The 12,202-nt window shown below is 43.0% G+C and overlaps 1 protein-coding gene across 1 annotated transcript in view; it reads right to left on the bottom strand.

Moving 5' to 3' along the window:
- Positions 1–8,336, bottom strand: part of LOC147899177 (cytokinin hydroxylase-like) — a 73,856-nt gene extending 65,520 nt beyond the window's left edge. Inside the window, exons 1-7 of the mRNA XM_087377654.1 lie at positions 8,156–8,336; positions 7,913–7,964; positions 7,386–7,722; positions 4,927–5,024; positions 4,386–4,690; positions 2,773–3,002; positions 2,423–2,670 (exon numbers count right to left, since the gene is read on the bottom strand). Coding sequence (XP_087233780.1) covers positions 2,423–2,670; positions 2,773–3,002; positions 4,386–4,690; positions 4,927–5,024; positions 7,386–7,722; positions 7,913–7,964; positions 8,156–8,336 — 1,451 coding nt within the window. The remainder of the gene's footprint in view (positions 1–2,422; positions 2,671–2,772; positions 3,003–4,385; positions 4,691–4,926; positions 5,025–7,385; positions 7,723–7,912; positions 7,965–8,155) is intronic.
- Between the last annotated feature and the right edge of the window lie 3,866 nt (positions 8,337–12,202).

The raw sequence follows: 12,202 nt of genomic DNA, 5'->3' as shown, positions 1-12,202 counted from the left end.
TAACAATGACTTTGCATAGGGGACCATTAAGTTCACAAGTTTAGATTAGCATTCAGTCGGTGTATCAGGCTGTAATAACAATAATTCAGAATGAGAACTATTATTGTTACTACAGCCTGATGAACCGACTCAATGCTAATCTGATGTCTTATTTTGATCTTTCCTTTCTTTAGTTGACTATAATAACAATGACTTTGCATGAGGGGGCATCTAGTTCACAGGCCGCCCAGATTAGCATTTTTCGATAACCGAGAAATTCTCCCATGGCAACCCTCTAATCGCACATCATGGCTAGACGATGATGTATATGACCGCCTACGCTAAGCTAGGCTACTAGCAAAGCTGGGTGTATGTGCCACCCCTCCTCCCCCCTCATCCCATTAAATTATTATGATCTTGTCTCCGATGACCAAGAAATTCTCCCATGGCAACCATCTAATCGCATGTCATGGCTAGACGATGATGTAGATGACTACCTACACTAGGCCGGGCTACCAGCAAAATCCAGCTGGTGGATTGTGTGCTCTTAGCATTGATAGGCACCCAGAGTCACAGAACTGACACAAGATCTTGGCTCCGATGACCAAGCAAATGTTGACCCATGTTGATGTGACATCATCCTTGTGGTCATCACCTTGTGCTTTAGTGGGACATCCTCGGGCATAGTGGTAAAAAATGCCATAGTTAAAGCACTTGATTGTGTCAATAATCATGAAACTTGGAGAGCCGTTCTATGTGGCATTAAACTTCTTGGTGTTTCCCTATTATCTCTACCACCCACCTAAAACTATGCCGAGTCATTTTTCAGACTTGTGCTTGTTTTCGCAAAGCTCTTCTTTAAGGAACCGAGTGCTTACGTTGTCCCAGGTCATGCTATCAGTGTATCTTGTAATCATGCGGTAAACTATTAAGAAAATATCTGGTCATCTTCATCAATTCGAACTCCTACTGTAGCGAGCTCAGCGATGAAGACATACAACTTCTCAATCTGTTTGAGCATTGTCTCATCAACCTTCATTCTTGCAATCATAAGCTACATTTTTAGTTGATGCCTGCTAATAGGTGACCTCCTTTCATCCCACTAACTTGTCCCAAATCTCCTTTAATGTTTTACAGGGACGAACTGGAATCTTCCAATGCATGACATAAGGCAAACATGGCTTGGTTGACCTTGTCCATGATGGACTCCTTCTTGGAGCATGGAGTGTCTCATTCCATGCCTTATAAGTTCCATCAAATGACTCCTCAACTGGTAGCTTGATCTTGCCAGTGATGGTCTCCTAGAGGCAACATTCTCGAAGATGCATCTCCATGCATGACTTCCAAATTCAGTCAAAGGGTTTCATGCCATTTCTCTCGATTATTTTTGTTGCACTCATGACAACGGTAGGGACAGCAGCATCAAGAGAAGCGGTAGTCGTCGTGCTTTGATCAACGATGCGACTGGACAGGACAGTGACTAGCAAATTGCCAAGTAGGAAGGTTCAGAAGGTTTCCAAAACCCACGCTCATACCATGAAGAAGAAAAGGACGAGGGAAATGCAAACAAAGATGCCAAGAGATAGTAAATTATGTTGCAGTAGGTGCCCGTAATTTCCTTTATTCGGGCATTTCTATTAACACGAACGGGAGTGGAGTGTTGAAAGAGCATTTTAACCTAATGATGATGGAAAAAAGCGCTGCTAGCGATTCCAGAACGTTCGTTCTAGAACCTTTGCTCAACCTTTGTTCCGAAAACTTCAAGGCTCCCTGGCAGTTCTAAAGAGGGGGGCTAGACAGGGGCAAGAGTGGGAGACTGGGACGGTTGAGCAGAGGGACAGGAGAGTGAGGGAGAGATGTGGGGAGGAGGTAGAGAGGGGAAGGGAGCAAGACAAAGGATCGAAGGAGTGGAGAGAAGGAAGTAGAGGGGCAGCGAGGGCGGAGAGAGGTAGATTAATCGATAGGAGAGTAGATTAAGCGAGGGCGGAGAGAGGCAATTAGATAGATTCAATCGAGTAAATTAGACAAATTAATGAATTTAATCTAGAAGAGCGAGTAGGTCGGCTACATGCCAAGCCAATGCTTAGAAAAGATATATGTAGACTTCCTGGAACAAAATGCCATCGATTACGTTGATTTCTCTATGTCGTTAGATAAGTCTAAATTCCGCCTAGAATTAAGCCCTGTGATTGAAGCACCTAACTTTCGCTAACTGATTCGACTCCACTCTAACTCAAGGGCCAACTCAACAATGGACTCCAAATGCAACAAAACAAGGTGATTCTAAAATGGTTCACTTTGCAGAGTGATCAGCCCCTTAAAACTAGCAATTCAAAGTCTTCGAACTTCACATATACCCCTGCTAGCTTGAAACAAGTATCTTCGTGACCGCAGAGACATTGCAGTAAGTTTGAAATTAGCTGGGCGTAGTGTTCAAGATTACCTGTAAGCATGCAGTCGTTTATGGCGGCCTGACTGGGTGGAGAGCTTCTGCAGCTCATTCAGCTGGGCAAATATTTTGTTGCCTTTCTCGTAACTGCTGCCGAATTCTGTGCGTGCTATGATATCTCCTGCAAGCCGACTCATGTGTTCCCCAACTTCAATCTCCGCCGAGCCCATGCCATTGTCTATAACCTCATCCCATTGACCCAGCATATGGGAGGTGCACTCAACCATGTGTCGAACTTGTCCCTACAGACGTGTGGAGAAGGTGACATCCTTTTGAAGAAGGTAAACAACCTACCGATAGCTTGCAGGATGGTGAACGGACACTGAGCCAATAGCAAGGTTTACCTTCAGCTTCTCGAGATGGAATGCTGGAGCAACTACCCTCCTCTGATGTGCCCAAGCTTCTCCGTTTGCCATCAATAGGCCTTTTCCGATAAAATCGTTCACCCCTTCTCGTTGCAGATACGACCGTCCAAGCGATTGAACGTGTTTGGAGGATAAAATGTCTCTGATGTGTTCAGGCTCACAAATTGTCAGGCGTGGCTCGCAACCCCACGAAAATATAAATCGATTTCCTGAGCAACAACTTCCGATGTCAATGTTATATAAAAGACACATTCACTAGTTTGCCTAAAGATATTAAAGAATGAACCATCAGAGGGGCGATACGGAACGATCAAAGAGACACGATATTGCAAAGTTTGCCATGAGTCTCTTGTAAGTTGTACCGGATTCTTACACTTAAAGTTTACGAGTGAACAGCACCAGATCGAGTTAGTGGGACATCCGACTGGGGAGCTTCTAAGCAGTTGGACATCCGTCCACGCAAGTACATTCGGAGTTCTCAAGAAATAATAATTCAAAATAGATCAGTGAGTTGATTGCAATTCTTAAGCTTAATTAATTACAGTAAATTTTTTGTTAAGATCGTCGACAAGATTCAGAACTGAAGAATGGGGTTGGGGTGTGGATATACCATTGGAGAAACTAACTCCTCAAGAATGGGTTTGGGTGTGGATATACCATTGGAGAAGCTAACTCCTAAGGCCCTTGACAAGGTGCTGGCACACAAGGAGTCATAGCACATGAAGCTCAATGATTGTTGGCTCAGAGAGGATTCCGAGGCCGCATGGAGTGGCAGGTTCAAGTGGTTGTGGAAGTCGACGCCCTTCAGCAAAATCAACTACTTTCTCTGGAGAATCTTTGGAGGCTACTTTCCTAGAGGTAGTCATGTGCCGTGGCACACGAGGATGACAGGTGCAAAATATGTAAAGGTGCAGCGGAAACCCTTACACACCTCTTTTGAGGGTGCCCTTGGGTCCGTAACCCATGGGGGCTGATTCGTGGGCGTTGTGCCAAGATCCTAGGCATGGAGTTTATCTCTAAAGGTGCAGCCATCATTGGAGCTGATCTGGATCCAGACAGGGCCGCCCTTTGGGAAGTTATCCGCTACACTACTCTTCACCGAATCTGGGCTGCCCGCTATGACGCGTCTGTAGACAACACGGTGTCCTTTTCACTACCATGTAAGAAAGTAGTAGTAGATATAGGGATACAAGTAAAGTGGCTAGTGGTCAGTTGGCCGAAGGAGAGAGAGAAAGCATTTTGGGAGAGATGTCTTTTGTCTGACACTTTTGTAAGGTTCTGTTTTTCTGAAGTAATATATAAGCATGCCTCTTCCTTATTTGGTGAACATAGAGCCAACGTTGCTACATTAGTTAGACTCCGTTTCGATAAAAGGACGAAGTACGGGTGTAATTAGAAAGGTGGAGCCAATGCGTTCCCTTCCCTTTTCCCATCCCCGCCTCTCTGACCTTCTGATCAGTACTGCTCCCACAAGCATTCTATATACCAGTGTCGCATTACTACAGTTCGAAGTCTCTCTTTTATTCCTGCAAATGCTAGGATACCATGGAATGAAATACCTTTTGCCAGCAAAAAGATAGGACATAACTAACCGTATATCCTTGACCAGTACAAGTAGTCAGGCATCAAGCGTCCAACAATATCGTGTGTAAAGCCATGCATGTCGTCTTGCGTCGCTTGTTCCCTCATTCTAGCCCTCTCACGAAGATTGCCTAGCATGAATTGAGGTCGTGGTCCGGTCACTCCTTGTCTCTGCATTATCTTCCTTATCCGACGAGGTATCCACCAATATACCACCAGGAAAACCAGCAACTTCCAGGCGAAGAAGACGCCGATACATGAGCAGACAACCGCTGTGCCAACTTTAAGCCAGAAATAAGGAGCGATGAAAGTGACGCTTCGACACTCCATGAACAGAAAAATCAGTGCCGTTTGGTTTTGAAACCTTGGGAACAGGACAGGGAGATCCTGTACTCTAGTCATGCTTAATTGAAGAAGGATCAGAACGGGACCAACGGAATGGCAAGTGAAATAGGTGATGGGAGACGAGAACACGGTGTTGAAGGAGCTGGAGAAAGGCTCTCCGTGCTCTAAGTGCAACCTTTGAAACTTGATGGAGTTTCAACCGTCTACCTGCATGGTACCGTCGTCTCTTTGGAGATGGACGAGTAGTTGTCAGCTACAAGGAACGTCTCAAAACCCGCAGGAAGAGCCCGCTTAGTCAAGCAGCTCTGTAGCAGAATATTTACAAGAAGGTTTCCACAACTTGAGGAGGAGATATACTCCACGTCTCACAAGTGAACCTCAGGCCTACCACTGATTTGGCCGTCTGGCTCCAGAAGATTACGATTGGCATGGAATGGAAACGTGCAGACTGGATATAATCTAAATAGTACAGTTGATGTTGAGGTCACCGCGTTACATTGTTTGGATGCACTAAGTGAAGACCCTACCTGTTGAGTGTACCGCTACAGGAATGGGTAAGGAAAGCGTGGTTGGCTCCAGTGCGGGTGCACCTTATGATTGATGGAGTATTGAGAGCAGCTAGAGGGCGAGGGAGTGGGAAATGTGCTAGTGGGCAGGAGTTCCATTTCCACACCACGCAGTTGGACGTGAGGGAGGACGGGTAGGGGAGACGTTACAGGGGGTGTGACTCGTGAGTCGCGAGTCTGTTCTCGAATATCTCCTGACTCCAGAGTCCAGAGAGCTTTAAAGAATCATTGGAGCAAGGGCAGTTTGATGCAAACCTGACAAGACATCAAGCTGTTGCCAGGATCTGGTCAAGGGTCAAGAGTCGACAGAAGCTGGTGAAGGGAGGGGATTACAACAAAAGGGAAAGAAAACAAAACCAAGCAGGGTGAACAGTAAGGAGATAAATGTCTAACAAATTTCATATATTGAAAATACGGAGGGAGGCGGAGAAGATAGAGACGAAAATACAGAGTCTCTCTTAGTATCAAAATGGCTTGCAGACAGCACCGACCTTAAACTTCGAATTTCACCTATTCTGTGTAAGAGTGAACTTCAGTTGAATTTGGCCTACAAGAATTCATAATGTGTACGAGCAAACCTCATTTTGTCAGTTTAAAAATCCGTCTTTTTGGCTAGCCACCTCGCAGTCTTTGTTTCCCTCGTCAGATTTTGGAAAGCTTTCCATTTTGGTTCATCATCAATACTACACTTTACTGTACTTTCACTTTGGCTCTCTCTCGTTCTCTCTCTCTCTCACACACTCTCTCTCTTTCTCTCTCTCTCTCTCTCTCTCCCTCAATCTCTCTATCAGTCCATACAATCTTTTCTTTGCTTCCCTCGTCTGCTTTTTCCGTTTTCACAACTATCTTATTATTATTATTTTGGTTCATCATCAATACTTCACTTTACTGTACTTTCACTTTGGCTCTCTCTCGCGCTCTCTCTCTCTCTCACACACACACACGCACACACACACTCTCTCTCTTTCTCTCTCTCTCCCTCCCTAATCTCTCTATCAGTTCAGACAATCTTTTCTTCTCTTTTTCTAGCCACTGTACGGTCTTTGCTTCCCTATCTCTTTCTCTCTCTCTCTCTAATATACCTTTGACTTTATCCAATTCCACCCAGCATCATACTTTGGGTTGCATCACCCACACCTTCTCTCACCCCTCTCTCTATTCCTTTTATTATATTCCATCACACTCACCCACACTCCGCGCTATACTTTAGGTGCCTCTCTCTCTCTCTCTCTCTCTCTCCCCCCCGATTCCGTCCATCCAAATTCCACACTGATCATAGTTTGGGTCCACCTCTCACCATCGCCCATACCTTCTCAGCTTAATTGTTCTTTGATTCATTGCATGATTATCTTTGGGTCCCTGGCCTCGCCCATACCTTCTCTGATCATAATTGTTCTTTGATTTCATGGCATGATTATCTTTGGGTCCCTCGCTTTCCTCTCTTATAGATAATAGAGTTTTTGCGAAGTCCTAGCTGGCTCGTAGCCGACCTTCAACGCTCAATCCTGGTAGGCAAGCCAACCCTTGATATGCGGAAATCTGGACCTCACAGTCGGCATGCCAAGATAAGGCAATGTGCGCTCGCGCTCTCTCGCCTAAACGTTCTATCTCGATTCTGCAGCGATCTAAACGCAATCTATCATCTACCGGGTAGGCATGTAGGCTCTTTCAGCAAAGTCAAACAAACTAAGAGATTATGTCATACAGTTTATCCGGGCAACACGGACAGCATACATGTCTAGACGTCCATGAGGGCACCGTGTAGGCATGCAGGCCTTTTCTCGTTGGCCTAAGAAACCGAGCCTCGCTTTCGCACATAGGGATTTCACGCCCCCTACTCTTGATTCACAATCAAGTGCAATTTTTTGTGAGAGCATAGTAATTTTCCCTTCTATTCAGTCCGTTACTTCAATTTGACGTTGGCTCACGTATCACAGACACAAGTACGTGGATTCATTACAAAAAAGGTTTCGTTCTATTCTCCCATAAGCTGCTACATATTTACATGCACATATCGTGCCACCATATGGCTTACATCCCATTGACCAAAAAAGGTCAAACATCATTTAGATTTCAAGCGATGTGTATCCCATTCGTCACCAAAGGAAAAAAGTCGGGCACCACGACATTGTTGCTGCTTGTATCCAAATCATCGGCTTCCACAAGAGACTGTTTGCCGGGACGGTGCATAAGAGGTGCAGTTGCATCACTGTCACCAGAACCATCAGTTCGGGCAGTTAGCACTGGAGAGCGAGGAGTTTCCAAGTCGAAGTATATGAGAGTGTGCATGTCCAGCAGTCCCTTAATGTGTTTGTCAAGTCCAAGCTGCACTGATCGAGAGTCGCAGGAGAAGAAAATAGTATCAACATCTGAGGCTGTCAAGGCGTTGGAGAGATCATCGCCTTCCACAATGATTGTGCTTTCTCTACCTCCATTCCTTTATCCACATATGGAATCACCCATGCAACAGACAGGTAATACTGACGGGTTCATAGCATTTTGAGCAGGCATCTACTAAATGTCATGCCGATTCTGCATCCTAACTTATACTTCCAAAACATAAAAGAACGGTCAAAGATTTGGGCATGCTCAAACACACCCAATTTTTAATCTCACGCGTACCATACCTTACATACAGCTCAATACCAGCTCTCAAGTCGTCAAGACTCACGTTGTAGCCTAACATGCCATGAAATGTGTGCATATTATGATGTTTCAACCCACAGCACATCATCACGGCTCCTACCCATTATTGACATCCCACCCGAGGTATTTCTTTATCATCCTATTCATTGACACTATGTTGTGAGCATACGTGCGAATAACCATCTGAATATGCAAATGGGACAAGGCCCTTCCTCTTTCCATACCGGAGGAACCCAAGATGTATGCCTCTTTCAAAACAGCCTCTACTTTCAACAACACAGCCAGATCAATATTACTACCTCCCACACCCACTATTATTCTGAGCTGAAAGACTCTAGGACATGATGTCCTTCCCTTCACCTTCGCAAGCCTTCCTCTCCCATGCTTTATCCTAAAACATGCCATGGAAAGGTTACTCTTTCATTCCTCACCATGCTACCTACAATTTACGCTACCTAGACAACAAAACAACTCCAAACTTACAAAAGCATGTCGTTATTGTTCCCCTACGTGTCATCCACAACATCAGGATCTCTGTCGTCGACGTCAACCTCGCAATCCTATGTCGCACCATGTCGCCTGGACATCATCTTCCCTTTCATGCCTGATCTCTGCATCACACTCCTCCGCAACATCCGGTTTAAACACCACCTTGCAGCCGGTGACATTGTGGAATGTCTCAAAAATCAACTCCGGGGAGGTCGATCAAACGATCACCCCCTTTACTAGGCTCCTACTCTTCAATGAGATTGGAAGCCTCTAGAAACCATGTGGCCAGCCATGCACACTGGCTGCCATGCGTCACATACCCATGCATAACCCCCTCTCCCCACATCGCACCCCCTAAACTAATTGGAATTTTCATTAATTGGGGGGGTTCTATTAGGGTGCCCAGCACAATTTTTCTTTGACCATATTCATCAAACCCACAACTCCACATTCAAAGAATCGTTGAGACCTATAGGAATTCAAAATTGCACATAGAGACATAATAAATGATCTAGATGTGTGACAGGCAGCCTTGCCATCGTGGAGCACGTAACTACCAGCTTGAAATTGAATCTGAATCCTAGCATTTTATAGGAAAAAAGTGAATGTGTGAAAATGTGGACATGAGACATGACACAGGGTCTGTTAGGACTCAATCCTCCCTGCAAATGTCAGGGATGGTGATTACTTATTGAGTTGGTGAAGTCCATTATTATTTGTGCATTTTGGGAGTTGAAGCCCAACAGATACATGAATAAGGTGATGCTCACAAGAGTTCATAACTGATCCTCATTGTAGTCGATAGAATATTGTCACATGGACTACAATCATATGAACAAAGGTGTCGATATCTTTCAATCTTGCATCCAACTTGGCCTTTCTTGCTCCTTGCATCAAGAACATGCATCAAAAGAGAGGAATGATATTGTACCCATATAGTATATCTATAGTACGGCGTGGTATGAACAAGAACCCCATGCGATATTTGAACTATACCGAGCGGTATATATATCATCTTAATTTTCTAGTTTAAAACACATGTTTTAATTCCCTCCCAAATCTCTAAAGTTAGGGCATCAATTTCCTTCTTATCAGTTGTACTACTGAGGTTGTTTATTAGTTGTAGCGATTGACTTATCGATGTCTCCTCAGTCTGCTGATCGGTAAAGAACATTAGTGGTTTGCATGTGAAGAAGAATTACATTACCATTCGGTCATAGATAGTTAACGATGAGCCATCCACCTGACTACATATGCACTCTCATTTGGGCTAAGATCCACTACAATAGCTACCTTTCGATTCCCATCCTGGGCTTTAGAAGTGGCACGTTGCAAGATGATCTTCTTCCTGTTTCTATTTTTCATCATGAAGCCATCCAGATCACAAAAGCGCCCGCCTAAAGCATGGTTAATAGGATGCCTAAAATGATGTTGAATCGATTCCTCACAATACAGGTCCCCTTTGGCTAATTATGAGAGGTGTCTCCATGGCTTCGGCCGATTGTGAGAGATGTGTCCATGACTCCAAGACTGTGGAGATTACATAAGGACGCAAGGATGATAATTGAGAGATAGAGCTAGGATGAAAAGTGACAACCTAGAGAACAAGACCTTGCAGTATTTGGACCTCTCCTTTAATCAATTAGTAGGAACCATACCGGAGAAAATGGGATCATGGGTGTTGTCCTCCTACGGTGCCCAAACTCATCACACCAACCAACTCCACCTTCTCAACATCCACATCCTTGTAAATCTCTTGCCATTGGACTATGTCACTACAGAAACTCCTTCAATACCTTTGCTCAAGGGTTCCACTTCTTGGAGCCAAAAGCATTTCCACATCACAAGAAAGTAGATAATTAGAAGCAGTGAAGGTAGACATGGCAGACGTAGCAGCTACTACACTTGAATTTCTTGATGCCTTTTGTGTGCCAAAGCCCACACTAGGGCTCAAGTGAGGGCACATGCCCAATAGCACTAGGAGCTCCACAACCGCTTTCACAACATTATAGTTTGGAGAAGAAGGATGAGGATCCTTTCTAGCGAGGATGGACCTATGGAAGCTCTCGATGAACATGATGGTGCAGCCAAGGGCCTTCAGCAACGTGCTTGCTATCTACAAAGACTAAATCTTGTAAGTTGTCCTTGGTTTCTTATTGTTGTCAAGAGTAGCGAATGAGCCTCATTTGGCAGATCGTCTTGGCTATTCGCCATCTTCTTCTACATGATGATTATCAAGTCTAGAAGAATCAAGAATATAGGTTTCTCACAGCAACTTCGAGACTGTTTACAATTAGATAAATAAAAAAACCGTGGTGCAAGACACAATGAAGAAAAACCAGTATCTTGATTAGTTACATCAGGATGTGATCTACTATTAGTTATCTTATTTTAGCAAAAGCTGATGGAGGGAGTAGAATAAAATTAGTGGTGCATTAAGTAAAGCCACTACTACAAAACTAGGTAGAATGGCAGCCTAAAAGTGACATTTCTACATTATTGAATGGCACTTTCTTGCCACCATTTCCACATGTGCCATTTTTTGGAAATGGCAACCAAAAGTGCCATATATTTTTGCCATTTCTTTGTCCATAATGGCAACCAAAAGTGCCATATCTTTTGCCATTTTTATGTATGAAATGGCAACTAAAAGTGTCATATAGTTTTGCCATTCCCACATACAAAATGGCAACCAAGAGTGCCATATATTTCTGTCTAAAATGGCAACCGAAAGTGCCATATATTTTGCCATTTTTACGTATTAAATGGCAACTAAAAGTGCCATATAGTTTTGTCATTTCCACATGCAAAATGGCAACCAAAAGTGCCATATATCTTTTCCATTTTGTCTTAAATGGCAACCAAAAGTGCCATACATTTTGCCATTTTATGTATGAAATGGCAACTAAAAGTGCCATATAGTATTGCCATTTCCACATGCAAAATGGCAACCAAAAGTGCCATATATTTTTTCCATTTTGATGTCTGAAATGGCAACCAAAAGTGCCATATAGTTTTGCCATTTCCACAATCGAAATGGCAACCAAAAGTACCATATACTTTTGCCATTTTTAATGCATGAAATGGCACTACAATTGAGACCAACTGTGAAAGAAATGGCAAAAGGTGACATAAAAATTATCACTTATTATATTCGAAATGGCAAAAGATGATTAAAAATTTGCAAGATTTCATGTTGAAAATGGAAATAAAGTGACATACAAAATGCCGGTTATTATGTTACAAATGGCAAGAAATGGAATCACAATTGCCATTTCTTATTTTATAAACAATAGCATTCAAAATGGGCAAAAAAATTTAATTTCTAGTAGATTTTAAAATGGGCCAAAAAGCTACATGGCATTGGAATCTTAAATGACTAAAATGTTACATTTGATACTTGGTATCCATGAATGAAATTTATTGTCTAAGTGTGAAAGATTAATCAAAAGTCTTAAGTGCATCAGTACTCATATTACATAGTGTGAAGAAGTCATCTAAAATTCTAAGGATAACTTTTACATTTTATAACACACATTATACTTGATAACAAATATTATTTGATAGTTGATTGAGAAATAAACAATACAATTTTTACATAACATAATAAAATATAAAATTATAAAGACATTACATGAGTTTTCCAAGCAATATTCAAGCCTACGACTTGACCCAATGTCTAAATCTCATCATTTGCTTTGAATATACAAGCATCCTTAATGATTGCATCATCAACTCATACTGCTACATAACCAACTTCTATTGGTATAGTATGAACTCTA

Source organism: Dipteris shenzhenensis, chromosome 8, assembly GCF_047967505.1.
Source record: "Dipteris shenzhenensis isolate YYH24624 ecotype China chromosome 8, Dip_SZ_1.0, whole genome shotgun sequence".
NCBI lineage: Eukaryota > Viridiplantae > Streptophyta > Polypodiopsida > Gleicheniales > Dipteridaceae > Dipteris > Dipteris shenzhenensis.
This window is presented reverse-complemented; position numbering and strand designations above follow the sequence as displayed.